At 56.2% G+C, this 19,761-nt stretch overlaps 1 protein-coding gene and 1 pseudogene across 1 annotated transcript in view; both read right to left on the minus strand.

The window, feature by feature from the left end:
- The window catches only part of LOC132319256 (protein VAC14 homolog), a gene marked incomplete at its 5' end in the record, with an annotated part of 87,830 nt that extends 86,718 nt beyond the window's left edge, over positions 1-1,112 (minus strand). The window contains one exon of the mRNA XM_059829579.1: positions 1,006-1,112. Coding sequence (XP_059685562.1) covers positions 1,006-1,112 — 107 coding nt within the window. The remainder of the gene's footprint in view (positions 1-1,005) is intronic.
- A 299-nt stretch (positions 1,113-1,411) lies between these two features.
- The window catches only part of LOC132319257 (hydrocephalus-inducing protein homolog), a 121,043-nt pseudogene continuing 102,693 nt past the window's right edge, over positions 1,412-19,761 (minus strand).

Here is a 19,761-nt window from a genome sequence, read left to right on the forward strand (position 1 = left end):
AAGGAAGGCCCAAGCTCTGCCAAAACAGCAGCGAAGTAAAGGCGACACCCAAAAGCCGGGGGCGACAGCAGGCGCGTCCCACCTCTGCAGACGGATTGAGCGCGGGACAAGCTCGGGTGAGACCTCGGGGAGAGGCGGGACAGCAGCACGAGGTGATGAACCCAGGCTGACGCAAGACGGGCGCCCCAGCGCCAGCCTGCCGCGCCCGCTGCGGCTCCTGCCCGCTGCCTGGTGGGACCCTTGCGTCCCCCGGCCAGGGCTGGGCACAGAGGCGGCCACCTCCGCGAGCGTCGCAGGAGAGCGAGTACCGCGTTCCCGACGAGTTTCTGACCCGTCACGCTACTCGCGTGCTTATTTTGCGCAGCGCCGTGCGCTGGGGACCCACCGTCACGCCGGGCTTTCTTCGAGGGGCTCACGGGCACGACTCCTGCCCTGGGACACGCGCCCCGAGCCGGGGGGTCCCCGCTTGCGCCCAGAAGCTGCCGGGCTCGGAGACAAACCTCAGCGACCGGCGGTACGGGGCTGGGAGGCGCCGAGCTCTGCGGGAGAGCCCCTCCCGCCCGGGCACCGCCCTGGGCACTGTCCCCCGACGGGGTCACCCTGTCACCGGAGCCCCTTCCCCGGGCCCGCAGCCCCCCAGGGCTGCAGCCCCCCGGGGTGACCCCTGCCCCCGGGGCAAGCCCTTCCCCCGGACCCCCCCAGTTCCCCCTCCCGCGGGCCCTCCGGCTCTCTGCGGGGTGCCCCCCTCCCCCGAAGCCCCCAGCTCCCACCGGGGAGCCGGGCCGGTCCCCTCCCGCCCCAGACCCACGGCTGCACGGCGGGACCCCCGCCCGCCCCCCAGCATCCCGTGCCGGCTCCCACCACCCCGGGGCCGCAGGCGGCCCCAAGACCCCCTCCAGCCCTCCCCGGGGCGCCGGGCCGGCCTCCACCCCGCCGGGCCCCGGGGCAGCCCGGAGCGGCACCGCCCCGCTCCCCTCCCGGTTCCCGGCAGCCCCCGCCGCTCACTTCTCCACCTCGAGGGCCGCCACCTTCCTCTTCTCGTAGCGCGTGGCGTTCAGCGCCCGCACCACGCCGGGCGACAGCGGCGCCACGTCCCGCCCGGCGATCACCGATCACGGCCCCGCCGGACCCCGCACCCGCCGCCGCCGCCGCCATCGGCGGCCACGTGACCCCGCGCCGCCGGCCCGCCCACGTGACCCCGCCGTCGCGCTCCGCAGCGCCCCCGCGCGGCGCGGAGGCCGCCGGCTGCGCCCCACCCCGCCGCTAGGGGCGCCCTGCCGCGGATCGGGCCCTTCCCCTCACCTCAGCACGGGCTGGATGGGACGCGCTGCTGGGTTTATGCCAAAGAGACCTTTAATTACCCCCGCAGTTAACTAAGGAGCTTGTCCCAGGGACCACAGAGGGGCACGAGTCACGGGGGAGGGGGCAGACCCCGGAGGTAGTACACCCAGGAGACCCCCGGCCCCTGACCGCCGGCAGCCCCGGGGCAGGAGACCACCATCCTGGTGGCGACGGGGGCCGGGGCACCCTGGAAGGCGACGGTGATGAGGGCAGTCTTCTTGGAGCGCCAGCTCTCGGGGCCCCTGAGGGTGAAGGCCGGGTGCTCCACCCTGTACTGGAAGGCCGTGGGCTGGAGGAAGACGTTTCTGAAGGGGATGGAGGTGGTGCCGCCGGCCTTGACGGGGAAGGGGCCCTGGGGCTTGGGCGGGAGGGCGAGGCCGAAGAGGGGGATGCTGTACTCCCCCCCGAGCCCGAGCCGGGAGGAGAGCCGCAGCGTGGCCCTGACTTCGCCCAGCTGGCAGGGCTCGTAGGTCACCTCCACGCTCACCGCCGAGCCCCCGGGGCTGGCGGGGGCCACGCTGATGGTTCTCTCTGTCTGGAAGTCGGGGCAGTCGGTCTGCGCAGGGGAGAGAAGAGACGGGGTGGCGGGTCACAAAAGCAGAGCCGGCACCTCGGGGAGAAAGCGACGGTCCCCCGCCATCACGCAGGCCGGGGTCCCTCTCCCCTGCCTGTCACTGCACCTGTCCCACCCACACCATACCCCTGGTGAGCACCCACGATCAACGGCCACGAGGACTGTCCAAACCTGCCGAGCAGGGACAACCCTGCACCCAAACCCCAAGAGACCCTTCTGCCAGAGCTGGGGTTTAAGGTGGAAGTCCAGACCCCACAGAACCTGCAAGAGCGGCTCCAACAAGGGCAGCAGAGAGGGGTCTGCGAGTGAGGACAGTCCAGCTAGAGACTGATCCAGTGTCGGTGGGAAGACCCCCGGGCTCACGTGGCCGCCCTGGCTACGCCAGGGCAGGATCCCTCCACAGAGAGGGCTGATGCTGGCCAGGTGAGCTGCCTCCCCCCAAAAGAGCCCAGGGAAAGCTGCGGTCACCTGGAGGAGGTAGTCTGTCTTCTGTCAGGCGTAATTCGTGATTTTGGTGGTGATGGTCTGACTAGAGCCCAGGGTGGTGCGGAAGTAGAGGGGCTTCTCCGTCCTGCTCGTGGTGGCTTTCAGATGCAGGTTGTAGTAGAAAGAGCCCAAATCGCTGCTCTGGAGCACCAGGCGCCCGCTGCTCTCGCCTATTTTCATGGGCTGGTACTCAAAGACAAGGTCAGCCTGGGAGGGATGAAGGGAAAAGCCACTGGGTCAGGCAGAGATGGGGAAGGCAGGGCCCAGGATAGGGGAAATCGGTCCCTGGTGTGCTCACGCAGTGCTGGAAGGCAGCCCAGCACCCTCCCTCGCTCCAACTCCTTCTCTCTGGGTCAGAGCCCTGCTGCATGTGGGGGACAGCTCACTTGGGGGACAGTGCCCAACATCTGAGCGCCCTCCAGCACTACCCCAGAAGCTTCCCACCCTAAAATGCCCCTATACTCCCCCAGGTCACACAACGCCTCCTGTCAATCCAGGCTGCAAACACCCTGCCAGTGGGGTGAGGCATGCCCTGCAGCCACTCCAAACTGAAAATACCCACGCTAAGTAAGGAGCACGTGGCACAAGGACCTGCCACGCGAGGCCTGATGGGAGCATATCACAAGGGGCAGCATGGCAGACTCCACCAACACAGGGCAATTCCCGCTAGGGATATTCTCACACACTGCTTCACCTCCAGATTACTAGCAGGTCGGAGCTGTCACCCTTGGAAAGAAGCCCCAGATGGTTCATGTAGGGCAGAGCACCCCTCCCAGAAAGGCTGCAGGAAGAGGAGAGCGTACAGGACGAGCTTTGCTCCTACCTCCGACTGTGCAGGAACAGTGAAATGTGGGGGAACGTTGACATCGGGCACTTTGCAATCTGTGGCAAACGTCACCGGGACAGGCAGAGGGTTCTCCACCTTGACGGTGGAAGACACTCTCTGCCGAACAGCGGCGGTCATTTCAACAGTGCTGAGGGGTCCCGAAGCGGTGGCCTTGAAAGTCACCGTGTAGAACAAGTACTCCTTGGTCACCTCGTTGAGGAAGGTCACCTGAATGAGAGAAAAAGGGAAGCACTATATAAAAATATACCAGCTGTGCTAAGCCAGCCCAAAGAACCCCCCAAGCTCAGCACCCTACTTCCAAGAACGGTGGTAAGCAGCCACCCAGGAAGAGTGCCAGACTGGGGAAAGCACGTGTGGTATTTCCACTCTGGAGTCTCCTGATTGCCTATTGCTTCCAGCTCACCAATGGCCTGACCCACCTGTGCTCCGCAGCCCCCACTGGGACCCTCGCAGAGACTGACACGTGAGTGGGGCACGTGGAGAGGTGCCTGCTGTTCAGTACCCACCCAGGACACCTACAAGCCCACCAGTGGGCACGTGGAGGTATGAAAACAGGCATGTAGCTTCTCAGTGAGCAAACAGCTCCTTGAAGGGCTCCACAGTCTGGTGTCCACACTTACCGTTGCGTTAAAGACTCCTTCCTTGTAGGAGAGGAACGTGAGCTTGTAGTCCTTTTTGGCAGAGCCTGGCACGACAATGTAGTCCAGCCCCTGCAGCACAGAACTGCTTTCCAGGTTTTCTGGTTTGAGTATGTCCACTACCATGACGAACCTGTGGGTGAGAAGAATGCAGTGAAGCTCAACGGGAAGGACTCCCATAGGATACCCATCGTGGGGGGGCACAACACAGCTCCTCACACCCTCAATGCCTCAGGCAGAGGGAGCCAGCTCTCATCCCCTCGGAGGAAAACCCTCCAGGATGGGTCTGCATACGCAGAACGTGGGTAGGGTGATCCCAGACACCTATGGCCAGAAATGGGCCGAGGAGAGTAAAAAGCTTGCAGGAAGGACCTTCCGGGCAGTGGGAAGCCCTTCCTTGCGCTGCTGCAGGGATTGCTGATGGGACGAGACTTCCTGGGCCGGACTCACCTCTGCGGTCTGTTCAGCCAGTTGGAAACAGGGATGAGCTCAGTGTAGGAAGTCCGACATGGTACCTGCCGGAAAATGGTCCCTGAACACTTTGGGGCCTCAGCAGTCCCTTGCAAGAGGTAGTACAAGCCTGTCCCATCCGGCAATGGGAAGAAGATGGAGCCCTAGAGACAAGAAATAGGATAAGTGAGCTCTCCTGCTCTCTGTCTGGACGAGTTACTGGCTCGCGAGCACACCTGGCCAGTCCCATGTCTCAGGCTGTCATTTGAGCAGCTTTGAGCAGGTCCAGCTGGCAGAGCTGTGACCGCAGCCCTGTGTCCCACGCAGGTGGAGATGGCAGTGTCATACCCGCTCGGGCTGGCACAGCCACGGGACACAGAGGCAACACGTCTGGGCAAGGCAAGGAAGCACCAGCCCTGCAGCAGAGCTGGTCTGACCGTCCTAGCACCCTTTTACTTGCCTTACTAACGTGGGCACGTCAGCTGCCAGCCCTGTGCTTGTGCAGGGACAGCCGTGGTAAGGGGGTGGCAGTCCCTACTAAGCTTGACTGCCCCGGCAGTGCTGGGATTAGCCCCAGCATTACTGCCAGGAGAGCAGCCTGTAAGCTAACACAGCAGGGTCCCACCAGCCAGGGTGGGCCATGAGAAGCTCATAACCAGTAGTCATCGGGTGCCAATGGGTCACAGCCACCTGCCTGCAGCACCTCCTCTGCCTCCAGAGCAGCAGGAAGGGTCCTGCAGTTTTCAGCAAGGCTGTACATTAAAAAGATACTGAGCCTATGCAACCCTACAGGGCACAGATCTGCTCCGCACCCTGGAGATTGAGCCCAGAAGTCTCTGGCCTCCACTCTTGCGCTGGCCTAAATTCTGGTGTGGTGTAAGATCAGCTAGAGGGGGCCAAGGGGCAGGTGTCTGACACCCACCTCCAGCACCCCGGAGCCGTTCGGAATTGACCCCCTTGATTTAAGAGCTTGTCCCTGGTGCATCTCAGAAATAGTGCTCACGGAAACAGAGGGGCCAGTCACCCTACCTGCCCAGCCTGAGACCTGCAGGAAGGGCTCTTTCCAAAGCTCCCACATCACCAAAGGTGACGTCAAGAGAGATGTCTGTGTCGTTTCCCACCCGACTGCTCATGGTGAGGGGGGGCACTGAGAAATGGCAGGGCAGCTTCGCCCCTCTCGTTCCCTGCATGCTGCAAAAGGACCCCAGCAGGGCAGTGCTGGCAGAAGCAGTCGCGCCCAGGGCTTGGGGAGCCTGTGCAGCCCACAGGGCTGAGCATGGGGGGGGTCTCCGAGCCCCCCTGGGCTGCACAGGCAGGGACCAGGAGCTGCACAGAACGAACTTCATTTCCTGGACCTTCAGACAACCTGGTTTTTCAGGTTAGCTGCTCCAACACATTTAATGGTCAGTCCAGAATTCCCACCTGCAGTTTCCTTACACCTGGCCTCTAGCCACCAAGAAATCCAGCTTCCAACATGGGATCACAGGATAATTTCAGCTTGGAGGGGACCTCTGAAGGTCATCTTGTCCAACCCTCCTGCCCAAAGCTGGGTGAGCTTTGGTGAGCTGGGTGAGCTATGAGGGTCATGAGTGTCAGCGTGCTGGCACAGCTCACATACCTGATGGTGCTTCTTCTCAGAGCTCATGGTTAGGGGTTGGTAAGTGATCTTGTAGGGCTTGTTTTGTGGATTGGCCTCTAGATGGAAAAATTCAGGCCCCTTCCAGTGTTCCCCCTCAATGACAGGTTGCACGGTCCAGGCCTCATTGCTTGGGTTGGACAGGAGGATGGTCTGGCTGTGCTCCTGGCGCACGTCGCATGCGAAAATCAGTGTCTGCAACAGAGGAGCACAGAGGCTGCTTGGTCATACCGAGGAATCCTTTCCACTCGGACTCTGACTAGCACTACGCACAGGGAGCAGCTTTTCCTCGTCGTACGCAAAATTTCCGTTTCAGCCATAGATTTTGGTGTAAACCAAATTGTCGGTTCTTAGAGAGGGAGAGGAAGGGGTGTTTTGCATGCTGGGTGAAGGGGGATGCCGCCTCCCAAGGAGGGGAGAAAGAAAATGGGGAGTCCTGGAAGGAAATCTCTCCTGTGCAAGGGCAAGACCTGCAGCCGAACAGCGCCTTCGTGGGCAGGCTGGAGAGCAGCTCCGGGCTCTCTTTTGGGAGCAAGAGCCAACACCCCCCAGCTGCACCCTCCTGCGATGCCCGTGAGGGCCAGGAGTCCTCCAACGCTGCATCCTTGTGCCCTAGGAGCTGGATGCAGACGCCTTGCCCACTCCTAGCGCTGAATGCCCTCCCCAGTCCCGACAGGGAGGAAAAGTGTGGCTGCGGGTGCAATACTGGGAGTACAGCTGGGCAGCTCTGTGGGGAGGGTCTCAGAAGAGCCCTGCAGGGTGTCCCTGCAGCAAGGGTGCTGCAATGCAGAGCCAGGACAGCTGAGGTGCTCGCTGGAGGAGCAGCACCGTTAACAGGGGAGGAAGGCAATTACAGGGCTCAGAAATTTTGGGAATCCTGCCCAACGGTTTTTTCAGGTCTCTGGGATACCCAGGCAGGATGACAGGCAGGAGCGAGTCTATGCACGTAAATATCCTCCAGTCCCTGCCCTGGGAGAGATGTGGTGCAAACGGTGGTGCAAGGAGAGGACCCATCCTGTCTCTGCTCCAGTTACCTCTTTGGTCACAGGGGTCTCCATGCAGCATCCTGCCAGCGTAAGCCGGAGCGGCTCACTGCCCTGGATGAAGCACTTCAGGTCCTCGTACTGGATAGCGTGGCTCAGCTTAGAGGGGTGGAAGGTCACAACGAAGGGGACATCCATTCCTGGGGAGATGTAACCCTTGGCAGGGCTGATGGAGAAATCTGGCTTGAAGCTCGCGATGTCCCACTTAAACCTTGCCAAGGAAAGCACAAGGACAGGAAGGAAGGATTAGCAATGGGGAGGCTGCGAACGCAACGTGCCGTTTCTAATCCTCTTGTGGGCTTTTCCACCAGATTTCAGGCATGACGCTGAGCCACCTGGCAATAAGGCTTCAGGCTGGCCAGGACTCAGCTGCGCCCATCTGTAAACAAGGTTTTGGTTGTATCCCTTGCTAACTTCCAGGGCCTGACGGCACAGCCTTGGCTGCCCAACTCTCCACTGGGACGGAAAAGCAGAGGGGAACTATCTGGGCAAGCTACAGCTCCATCCAGCCCTCATCCAAGCTCTCAGCCCTCAGAGAGAACAGGGTTTTGCATTACTTGACTCCTATGTCGCCCGTGTTCTGCATGATGATGCGCCGGGACGTGTAGCTCTGCTGCACCACCGCTCCAAAGCTGAGGTGTTCCTGGTCCAAGCTCACATGGATGCCCTGGCAGGAGCCCCGCACCATGAAGAGGGAGCGCACCAGGCCATTGCACTCCATCGTCACTTCTTCGGTGAATGGCTGGATGCAGCGTTTTGGGGAGAAGGTCACCTCCACTTTACAGGTGTCTCCTTTGGGCTTCAGACTTAGTTCGGTGGTGGGGTTCAAGCACAGAACCTGCCCAAAGAAATGAGTGGAGACTACTACTACAATTGTAACTACCAGCTCCTGCCCAGAGCAGCTCATAGCTACCAGCAGGCACACCAAAGTGCTCTCCAAGTGAAGGAAGGAGCCTTACCCCAGCTTCTTGGAGCTCTGGCATGGTGGACATGAGACGGAGCTTAAAAGTAAGAGGGGCAGCACTTGTTTGCTATGGTGACCATCTTCTTCACCGTCTGTCCGATGGAGAGGGCTCCCAGCTTCACCACCTTTCCTCGTGGTTCCACAACATCAACCTGAGGCAGGAGGGATTAATATAAAGTGAAGGGAAAGAAGGAGAAAAGGTTTTCTGCCACCCTCATGGCAGAAAACCAAAACATGGTAGGCTGGGGAAGAGATGAAGAAAATGAGAGAGAAAGCCATGCTGGCTGCCTGCCACCTGGAGTTTTAGGGTTTGGATTTCATCTCACCTTCATTTTCATGCCCCTTCCTCGGACCTCAACAGTCTGCTGGCAAAGACCATTGATTGCAAAAGGGATGAGCTCATGGTAAGACGCAACTTCTCTGGGATAGAAAGTGATGGGCACCTCCACTGTCCCTCCTGGGCGTAGGATGTGCCCTGGGAAGTCCACCTCCAGGTACGCGGTGTTGGTGAACAAGCAGTTCAAACTGGCAGAAAGCACAGCAAAGAGGAGCAGAGGTGTCACAAGGCTGTGTGTGCTCAGACAACATCATCAGGGCTACTTGGGGCTCTCCTTTCTCCTCCCCCTGCATCTTCAGGATTTCACCCACAGTGGTCATGAGGACATGGAGCAGGCATGCGCTAAGCAAGGGTTGAAGGAGTGTGCAGGGAAGGCCTACCTCATATCCCTGTCTGCCTTGTTTGTGATGACAAGGGTCCGCTGGGCAGGTGGCATCCCAGCATGGTAGATGAAGCAGGCTCCAAAGTCGAGTCTGGTGGTGGAGAAGTGGACAGCGGGCACTACCACAGTGGCCAGGAACACGCAGGTAAACGTGGGACCCTTGCTGATCTGGCAGGGCAAAAGACAGCATGAGCCAGGTGAAGAGGTGGGAATTACAACCCCAAACACCAGAGATGGCTGAGGAAGAGGATGGGGGACAGCTGGCTGCAGTGACAATAAGGAAAAGCAAGTACCAAAGGACCCCAGAATAGAAAGAGAAGGCGGAATGCTTGGGCTAAGAGGGAAAGGGTTTTTGAAGAGTCATGGCCCTGCTTTGTGCAGCCATGTGCTGGCAAGACCGTTCTGAGCTGTGGGACCCGACTCAGGAGGGGCCTGGCAAGGAGAAACAGCTCCATCCCCGCGCACATCTAGAGCCCCTCCAAATTAGGGGCAGAGAGGGCCTGGGGCATACGTCCTGCCACAAAAGCACCTCCCAAAGTAGTCCTGGATAAGCACTTAAGTATTAAAATACTCCATTCAGAAGCTGTCAGGCTCTTTATTGCAGCAGCAGGAGCCTCTCTGCCTCGTTCAGGCTCTTCAGTGACGGAGCTCACCCCCAGCCCTGGCCTCCTGCTGCCAAGCTGCTGCGTAGGGAAGGCGAAGCTCCCGTATTAAACACTGGTGCCTCACCTGCAGCGTCAGCTCTACATCCTTTAAAGAGCACATCTTCTGTGGGTGAAACACCAGCTGGGTCTCTGCTTTCCCCTCCGCCTGCACGGTGCCCGTCTGAGGGGTGATGGCAAGGACCTGCTTACGGGCTGGGGGGCTGCTCAGCTCCCACGAGAAGGCGAAGCTGACCTTGCCGTTATTGTGGATGCTGAAGATGCGCTTGATGTTCTCGTTTAGCTGTACCTGCGGGGAGAAGACGGTGAGGACTAGGGCTTGGAGCACATGCAAAGCGCTGGCTGGCCCAGCAAGCGCTCCTTCATCTTTCACATTCAGCTAATGACCTGTCTGAAAGACCAATCTCCCTCCCTCTAGAGACCCACAGATGGAGAAAAAACGTTCCCTCTTAGTCAAACATATCTGCAAAGCTCCTGGTTAAGGCTGAATCTTGCAGGGCTTTGTGGGGCAAATGGTTCAGGGAACCAGCGCTGCTCACCTCCTTGAGATCAATGACGTTGAGCTCCTGTGCGCTGAGCTCAGTGACACAGCCGTCGCCGTCCTCACAACGGACAGACGCGTTCACGCTGTAGCCGGTGGCCTTGATATTCAAGGAGAGGGGCTGGGTCTTCCTCTTGACATTGCACTTGAGGTTGAAGACCACCTCTCCTTCTAGTGTTGGTGTGAAGATGACTGTAATGGGAAGCCTGGGGAGAAAAGATCCTTTTTGCTCCATTCACTGCCTCTTTGCTTTCTTGGCCCCACATTGCCTGCTCTGGGAGGGCAGGCTGTGCAATGGCTGTGGTGAGACCCCAGGCCTGGGAGAAACCAGGAGCAGCACTCTGCCCTCCCAGGGCCTTCCGCTATGGAGCGAGCCCTGCTGACAACTGTTTAGGGTATGATGATCCCATGCAATGAAACGGCAGAGGATACAACGACAAGGCAGCAAACCCTGAGCTAACGCTGACCTTACTGCCCTGCCCATGTGCTACAAGGCAGCATTGGGTTAAGACCCCACTTCTGTCCCACACACAGAGGAGGGCACTCCTAGAGACCCCCAATCTCTCTGATCTATACGACAAGGGTAACAGCCTCTTTGCAAAGAGGAATCACCCAGCTCCCGTGACAGCTGTGCAACGCGGGTGCCACCAAACTGCCTCTTTCTAATTTCTGTGGATAATTTCTGGGTACGTGATCAAACACAACCAAACTACAGAGACTGAAGAAATTACCACCTCTCAGGTGAGCCACAGTAACTGATACAGGATGTTCTCTTATCTTACACCCTGTGGCGAGCCAAAATTCAGCATCTTTTAAGCCACAGCAAAACTGCCTGGAGCTAACGCGTTCTCCTTACACCCAGGCAGGCTATGAGTGGGCACAGGGACATTTGTGGTGGATCAGCAGATGAGCTGGTGACCTGCTTGAATTCATGATCATGTCTGATCACAAGTCACAGCTGCAGTTTACAACAAAAGAGCATCCATTTTCTGACAGGTGATCCTGCAAAACACAGCTAGCTGTGTAAGCCTGTTGCTGTCCCCCATGATGGGCTTATATGCTGCTTGTGTGCTTTGCTGCTCTTGGTCGCTTTGCCCAGACCACGCGTGGTGGACTCTGTCACTAAAGGAACACAGAGGAGAGAGGAGACCTTGCACACTTAAGGCTGCTAGCCCAGGGGAATCACAGAGTTAAAACCTCCAAACATGCTTTTGTCATCAAAACTAGAAGATCCAAAGCCTGAACTTCTCCAGGAAGGGGGCCTAGAAGACCGGGGTAACCCCGGCACAGCCACTCTATGGAGAAACCTGAAGTTTCATGGTGTCCCCATTGGGAAGGAACAAAACAAGGCAGACGTATGCTATGGCCAAGAGTCACCTGGTGAATGTGGAGGGGAGAGCGTCTCAAAAGCAAAATGATGGTGCTGCATTTGGCACATGAGAGAGGGAATCTGACCTGTGAGCCCTATTACCTTGAAAGAGGAGCGATGGAGCCTTTCAGGGGCTCTATTTTCACGGAGGTGTTGCATCCCTCTGAGAAGAGAGAGCTTTCTCTGAAAGCAAAGCTGAAGGCTTCCTTCTCACTGTTGATCATATAGACAGTCTGGCGTACCTCGTGCCCTGGGGAGAGGACAAAGCAGCTGCTGAAAACCTTTTGTTCCTCTGGCCACCAGACCACCACTGCCCACTGTGCTCCTGCCTGCCGGCTCAGCCCAGCAGGCAATATCCAGTGAGAAGCACTGCCTGCAGCATGGCACGCTCAGGATGCCAACATGGAAACATACTTCTGACCCCCTGGGCTCCCCCGCATCACCCCCAAATCCCCTCTTGGAAACAGCCCCAACTACATGCCGTATCCCTGACACATGCCTTCCTCCCTTCCCCTTCCTCTCCCTCGTAACACTTGGGTGCCAGGAGCTGGATGCTCTGCTCACAAGTGCCTGTTTCCATTTCCACCTTCCTCGTGGGAGCCTGCTGGAATAACGGGACTGCTGGGCCCCTGGAGAGGTACGCTTCTGAGCACGTAAGCTATAATCATGGTGCTCACCGATTAACAGCAAGTGGAAGTTCAGGTGGGATCTGTCCAGAGTCACGAGCGGGTCGGTGGTGTTGCCCACCAACAGGAACGGGACCGAAATGCTTTGCTCAGGGATTGTAAAGACCCAGAATGATTCTGTGATGTCCAGGTGCCGGGGGACGAATTCAAACTTGATCTGGGGGAGAAAGAGGCAAATGAAGGAAAGTTGCTGACCCTGGCTGGGTAAGAGGAGTGGGGTGCAGTCTATACCACCAAGAAATCCCCCAAACCTCCACCTTATGTTGCTGTGAGCTCAGAGATAGGCTATTGTGCCACTTACAGCCCAAAAGCATGGCAGATGCGGGGTACAGGGTGAGGACAGGTTCATCTGCCAGCTCAGTTACATTGCAGTCAAAAGTTTCTTCGTGGTCTTGGCAAGCTCACAGAGACATGGGATGCCCAGTTAAGTGTAGATATAGCCGGTGTTAAATTGGCATACACGTGTACCGGATCTACTTTCTTAATTTTCTGCACCCACCTCTGCTTTCTTCCCCGGCTGGATCTGACCTCTCTCTGTGAGGCAGAAGAAAGCCACCTGCTCTGGTGGGGCTTCAGGGTCTTGGCAAGTCCACTGGAAGGAATACATGGAACTGGTTGGGTTCATAACCCTGATGGTCCTAGGCACACAAAGCAAAAAAAAGGACTACTAAGGTCGTGTTGGGATGTCAATGACTCTGTCCTGTAGCAGACATCAGGCACTGCCAATCCTGCACACCATCTGGAAGGGGTTATTTGGTACAGGGGAACGACGTTGGGAGCACAAACATTTCACCTGCTTTCTAGGGGCCCTGTTTGTCTCTCAGGTGGCTAAAAATTAATGGCTATCAACAAAGAAATTAGCAAAGAAATTAGCCAAAACCTCTTGCATATTAAAACAGTGAGATCAAGTGAAAGTGGTAAAATGAAGTCCAGCAAGACTCCTTTAGAAGATAGTACTCTCTGTTGTGGTTGCAGCCTTCGCTGACCCTGTCTAACTGGTATCTCAGAGGTGCAAGAATGTCCCAAGGATGCTCTTCAAAGGGACAAAGGTTGTACTGGCCACATGACATGGGCTGGGGATACGTGGTCCTCCCAGACTGACCCATACCTTACTGAAGACAGAGAACAAAAAATTGGCCAGTTGGTCTTCAGTGACCAGCTTGTTCCAGCCCCAAAACAGACTGGTGGCCAAGTCTCACCAGATCACAGACAAGGTACCTCGGGGCTTGGAAGAGTAGCTAGAGAGGTCTCTGGTTAAGGAGGGTGACTAGGAGACCACAAACAGGGGAAACCATGCCCACACCTACCTGCTGTTCCTGCCGCGCACTCCAATTGCCGCAAACTCAATCACTTTTGTGTTGAGATCGAACGTTGCCCCTTTTGGTCCCTGCAACTCTGGGTTGCGCCTTTTTGCAGTGATGTAGTCAGAGTCTTCCAGTTCAAAGTGGCAGTTTGGCATCAAGCTTCTCCCCTTCACAACCACCTCTGGGCACTTCTGATTTGGCTTCAGGTTAGGAATACTAGGAAGAAAGGGACTGGTATTAGCCAAACTAACGTTTCTGGACGGCAGCTGCTTGTCTGTCTCCTTGTACAGCACAGAGCGCTGCATCCTCTCTCCGTGCAAGCGTTGCTCAGCAAATCAAACAGAATTGCACTCCCTGCCATGGAGGCAGCAGAGGTGAAATGGCAGAAGCATGACCAGTTATGTGTCTAGAGACCAACCGCAGCACACAAGTTTCTATGCAGGTAAGGAGGCCGTGCTTGTCTGATAAGGAAGCATAGCTAAGGACTAGCTGGCCCCTTGACAGCCTTTCTGGATCTCTCGTTCCAGATTTTGCAACCCTCCAGGAGCTTAATATTTCATACAATGTCTTTTCCCACTGTCCCATACCTGCTTCTACCAAGGCCGGATGACCATCTTTCTTTGTTGCTGTATGTTAGCTGTTTCTGCTGCCTCTCTGGGGCTGGCTGTCCCCAGGTCTGCACTCCCACCCACCCCAGTCAGAGGTATTACCACGACTATCCATCAGTAGCATGAGTTGAAAAGTGGCTGGACGTTCCTACCTGCAGAGCATACGGCTCTGAAAGTCCCCCACGTACACCGGAGAGAACTTCATCTGGAAGAGCTGCCTCTCGCCGGCAGCGATGGTGCTGCTGCCGGGCTCGACAGAGAACAGCGGGGCGGCACTGACGGCGTTCAGAGATGAGCTCAGGGAGGAGGAGACGTGCTCCACAGCGCGGTCCAGCTGGCTCGAACAACGGCTAGACCGGAGCTTCACAGAGGTACCAGAAGTGGAGGAAAGGAATTCCCCTGCAGTGAGGAAGAGGTTAGAGCAGGATATCTTTCAAGGAGAAAATCCTCTGTTCCCAGCAACTCTGCCTTCTGCTGCAGGTGAACAGAAGGGAGGTGGGATGCACTTGGAGCATCCCTGGCCAAGCGCTTTCAGCAGGAGGACTCCCGATGAAGAAGAGGGAGAGCGGTCAGGTTGCTTTTTGTTTCTGTGTTACTGCTTGCTAAATCGTCATCCCAGAAAGTCCTGGGGACGGGTGTGAAAGTGAGGACGGACAGGAGGGACAACTGAGGGTGGGGGGCAGCAAATACAGTGAAAAGGCCCAGCAGAGACCCAGAGAAGCACGTGAATCAAAACACACAACTGAACATCAATCTGTAGAGATATTCAGATGATGGACAGGAAGGCTATGTCTATGTTAGCAAATGAAATGGGCCCAGGACTGAACCCCGCTGCTTCACTCCACGCTGTTAAACTCCCTCCATCTCCAGGACCGGGGAGCTAGATGAAAACTTCTCCTGCAGAACTGTTTCTGGCCAGCGTTCCTTCCCAACCCACACTCAGGAACTAACAGTAGAGATGTCTGGTGTTACAGCATCTGGGAAAATTTCTGGGCGCTGTTTCACGTCCCAGCACAGCCAGCCTCAGCGCTTAGCATTAAGGACAGCGTTAAGTCCTGCTCCCCAGTTGCCTACAGAACTGAATTTTGTTTGTTGTGCATGGTGGAGAGAAGGCTTTGGGGAACAGCACTGCTCTGTCCTTCACACCCTTTCCTTCCTTCCTCTTTGTCAGGCTTTCATAACTGACGACCAGCCAGCTAATGGCACAGCGGACCGGCTTCAGCACAAGCGTGCCCCGTGCCGGGGAACAGCCAACACCAGGACCCACAGGGGAGGGAGTTAAGCACATTCAGAGCATCAAGGACTTTGGTTGAGGTCTCCCAGCTCGGCAATCAGACAAGCTGCTTGTGCTAGGAAACGCAAGGGTTGACAGCTCTCCTCATTCCTGTTCCTGATGAGACCTCTTGGACACACAGCCCTGTTTCCCCGCAGAACCACGCTGCTCCCAAGGAGACCGTGCGCTCAGACACAAACACATTACTGCAGGTTAATGAGTCACGGCCCCGCCGCTGAGCTCCGATGGCTGCTGTGAGCAGGGTCTCCGCCTGCAGCAAACACTCCCATGCCCGAGTTAGGAGGGTTAATTTAGCCAGTGACTTTGCATTTGCTGTAGACTGGGGAATTGCACACAGACAGTGTCTGCAGGTCAGCGAACCCGTTGTTACACTATCAATTTTCCCAGTCTCAGAGACTTGCCAAAGAAGTGCCCTGATGTCCCCCTTCCCAGTCCCGACCCACCACGTGGCTCTCCCCTGAGCCAGGCCCAGCTCCCGCACAGAGCACAAGCGTCAGAGCAAGTGTAGGAGGGTCTGAAAGGCAGAGAGGGGGCAAGGAGAAAGTCTCCAGCTGCAGCTGGGAAGATGCTGGTGAAGGTGGGTGACCAGACAGGGATGAAAAAGCAATTCATGCTCTGGGTTGAAGTGGTACAGTCTTCTCACAAAGCCCTCAGCTACCAACTGAAACACCCCGGGCACCCCCAGCTGCCACAGAGAGCTAGTGCCTTACCATCCAGACTGGGCAGGAGCAGCTCCCCAGTATGGCTCACTGCCCTTTCATCCTCCACAGCCCTCATCCAGGTGTATTCCAGGGCCACATTCCCTGTATTGGACAGCTGGAAACTGAAAAGCAAGGAGGAGGCATAAAAAGAAAACGTCCAATAAATACCAAGCAAGTAGAAAAGTAACCCTGTACGGTGGGCTCCCGGCACCCCTTTCTTTATGCTGAGTAGCATCTTCTTCCCCAGACAACTCTGCCACAGCTAGATCGCTGCCCTGGGCTGCCCCGAGACAAAGTATTTCAAAGTTTGGAAGTTTAAGAGGAAATGGCAGACATGGTGCCCAGGAGAATTAATCCAAGGGTCTTACTCTGGTCTTTATGTCTCGGTTTGGCGTTATTTTGACTGAAAACTCGTCTTCAAGCAGATAAGGACAGGCAACACACAATGAAAGCAAAACCATGGTTGTTCTCAGCAGAAAGGCATGGCAGGATGGCAACCACCATCTCCTGCTTGGCTTTGTGTGTAGATATGTGGGCCCCAGCACCCAGCCAGGACTTGGAAAGGATGAAACCAAAAAATTATGTGTTTAAAGGGAAGAACAGCAGGTGAGACTGCTCTAGGGAAGCAGACACCGTGTCAGCCCTGGGCAAAGGCAGCTCCCATACGCAGGTCCCTGCCTGGCCTCCAGCACTCACGTGAACGTCCTCGTCTGGAAGAGCAAGGTCTCCTCGAACTGAATCATGTCCGTATCCAGCTTGAACGCGGCGTAGTCAACGACAGCACTGAGGCGAAGCTCCACCTCACGGCTGCTCTTCTCCAGGACAGTGTGAGCTGGTTCTGGCTCTGGCTCGACCACCTCCAAACAGGACAGGAAAGAATCACTGAGCAGAGCCCAGAAAGCCACGCTGAACAGGGAGTCTTTTGGCCTCCAAAATCAGCCACATAGAGGGGCCAGAAAGGACCATTCCCATTTATTTCCCTGGAAAGATGATAAAATGTGACCCTTCCGCTACAATATTTGTTTCTACCTACTGATCAGAGGAATCACCACGACTGCAAATACACCCATGGGGACTATGGCCGGGTATCGGTCCCCGTGTTTCAACCCTGCAGAGTGTCTGACCTTCTTCCTGGCTCCCCATAAATCTAGCAGGCCCCTAAATTAGGATTAAGTTCCGCTGCTGGAGCTCTGTGGATGGAGAACCCCAAGAATGAACAAACCTAGAAAGCACCTTTTCCTTCTTGTCTTAAGAGAAAGTGCTTTCCAGATGTCTCAGGTGGGGCAACAGCCACACTGGTGGGGGCTGGGGATGGGCATTTTGGGATGGGCACAAACTCACTAGGAAAGTCTCCAACTGCTGATGCTCGGATGGGGAAGAAGTTTGGTTTACAGGTCTTACAATGGTTCAGAAACTAGGGAAGACCCATCACCCAAGACAAGTGTGTTTGGCAAGAATGATAGTAAAAGCAGGAGTTTCTGGAGATGATACGTCTCCTAACTCCCGCATGACTGCCATATAGTGCCTGGGCTGCCCCATAATGAGATATCCCACACGATATAGAGACCACAACTAAAATCTCCAGTACCAGTACAGACAGAGCTCAGAGCTCACCCACAATGTGCTGGTGGGCTAGCCAGCATACACGAAAGAGCGCTAGTGTTGCTCTCCACTTTAAAACAAGGGGACAGAGCGCAGTGGATTTAACTCCTTGTTGGTGAAAAGGCACTGATTCAGATGAATAGATTTTAACACCATAAAATCAGCAGAGACTGATAGTTTGCACGTGGCTAAACGTCTCTTGTCAAACTAAACATCTCTCGTCAAAAAGACTTCCCCATCTTGTGCGAGCGTAGCAGGTCACCGTGCATCCACCTCTCCCCTAAAAAGCACTGCTGGTTAACCTCACGGATGGATTAAATGTCAGGAGGAAGCAGGAGCCAGCTTAGCCAGCAAGGATGGCGGTCTGCTGCCGTTGGCAGCTCTTTTTGTAGAAGCTCAGTTAGCTTCTTACCTTCTTCTTGAGAGGCCACGTGGCTGCCGGGCCCCTCATGGCATCCACCCACTTGACGGTGCGCAGGCGGTCGTCCCAGTCAGTAACCAGCTCTGGAGGCAGCTGGAAGGCGATCCTAGCCACCTTACACTTCACAGGGTGCTTTTTGAAAGCGACCGCAACATCCGATTTCAAGGTCACCGTGATGTCCTTAGCACAGCCAGCATGGAGGTGTCCCACCTAGGGAGAACCAGAGAGCCAAGACCAAACTGGAATCACTGGCAAGGGCAAAACTGACAGCAAAGGGATTGATGTGTTGAGGAGCTGTGCCAGGGATCTGCATTTTATTGTGTATTTATCTGAAGTTTGATAGGGAAAAAGTACAAACAAAAGATGCCACCTCCCACAACACGGAGCCTTTTCTGCCGGGCTGACAGCCCTGCCCCAGCAAAGCCAGGGATTGCATCTCCTACGTGGCACTGGAATGGGCTCTCACTGGGACGTGGTGACTCCCTGCTAACTCCTGGCAACCCGCCGGGAAGGGCTCGACCAGCGGGGAAAGGCAGAGCCGTTCAAACTCACCTGGGGGGAGAAGTGAAACGGGGTGTCTGCCAGCCACTCAAACCGCACTGCCTCCCCGCTGCTGCGATTGGTGATGGTGAAGGTCACGGGGTAAGGTGTCCCGATGTGACAGTCCCTGAACTGGATGTGATCCACTCTGGTAGCTGTTAAGAATGAGAGCAAGGGATCTCAGCGTGCTGTGAGGTCCGCCCGCCCCCCTCACACGCACAGACACACGTATGTCCAACTCCTTTCCTCGCTCCAAGCCTTCCTCCCTCTGGGAGGTGCAGATCCCCATCCTACCACTTTCAGAGATACACCCTGACATGTCCCTAAACACGCGGCTGTGTCTGTGCAGAGGGGACATGCGGTGCAGCACGCACGGCCTCTGTGCACAGGGCTGGCACGCTCACAGACCACCAGACCTCCTTTTAGAGATACTCAGCTGAACGCTGGCATCTCTCACCCTTCCCTCCCAGCCTGCACGCGTCCCCCTTGACAGAGGATCCTCCCTTGTGTTCTCAAGCGTGGCTGCTCTGCAGGCTACAAAAGGCAACAGGATCTGTCCGCTAAGTCTGGACCACACCTGCACTGGCACAGGGTGAGCAGAAACATGTCTTTTCCTCTTCCTTGCTCCATCTTGGCAGCCTCTCCTTTCTTACCCTCAATTATGTCTTCTTCCAGATTGCCTTCAGTGTTCTCTTCGTTGCTGTCTGCCACTAGTCCATGGATGTTATCAAGCGTGAAGTCATCCTCGTAGCCTTCACCCACCAGCTGAATGTCGGTCTCTTCATAGGGGTTGTCCACCACTGAGAGGTGGATCTTCCCTTCCACACGTTGGGCCAGGTTGGGTTTGAAAAGCACGTCAAACTCTGCTAATTCCCCGTGATGCAGGACCAGGCAAGCGGTGTGGGGCTTCCTCCCTGCACAGCAATGGAAATCAGAGACAAGTGATACAGCTGTACAGAGGAAATATTCCATCGGGTATAAGAGGAATAAGAGGTTGAAACACAGCTGTCTCTAAGCACAGGTTCTCCCACCACTGGTTCCAGACCCTCCTCCTATATTCACAAGACTATGAAACCACCATGTATATCACTGCTTAAGCATCTTAACCTTAGGTTAACACGCAGCTCTCACTCAAACTTCTCAAGCCGTACGTAACGCTGAGTCAAAGAGCGGTTTTGGCTTTTGTTGGCTGGCTGTGGGCTCAAGGGCTGCCTCTGTTCAGGCTGGTAACTCCCCACATGCAGCAGAGACCTCAGACAGTCCATTCAAGTGCTGATAATTCCCCGACAACTCAACCCACCACGTCCAGAAGAACAGAAAAACTTCCTACAACTT

The sequence above is a fragment of the Gavia stellata genome, chromosome 26, assembly GCF_030936135.1.
Source record: "Gavia stellata isolate bGavSte3 chromosome 26, bGavSte3.hap2, whole genome shotgun sequence".
NCBI lineage: Eukaryota > Metazoa > Chordata > Aves > Gaviiformes > Gaviidae > Gavia > Gavia stellata.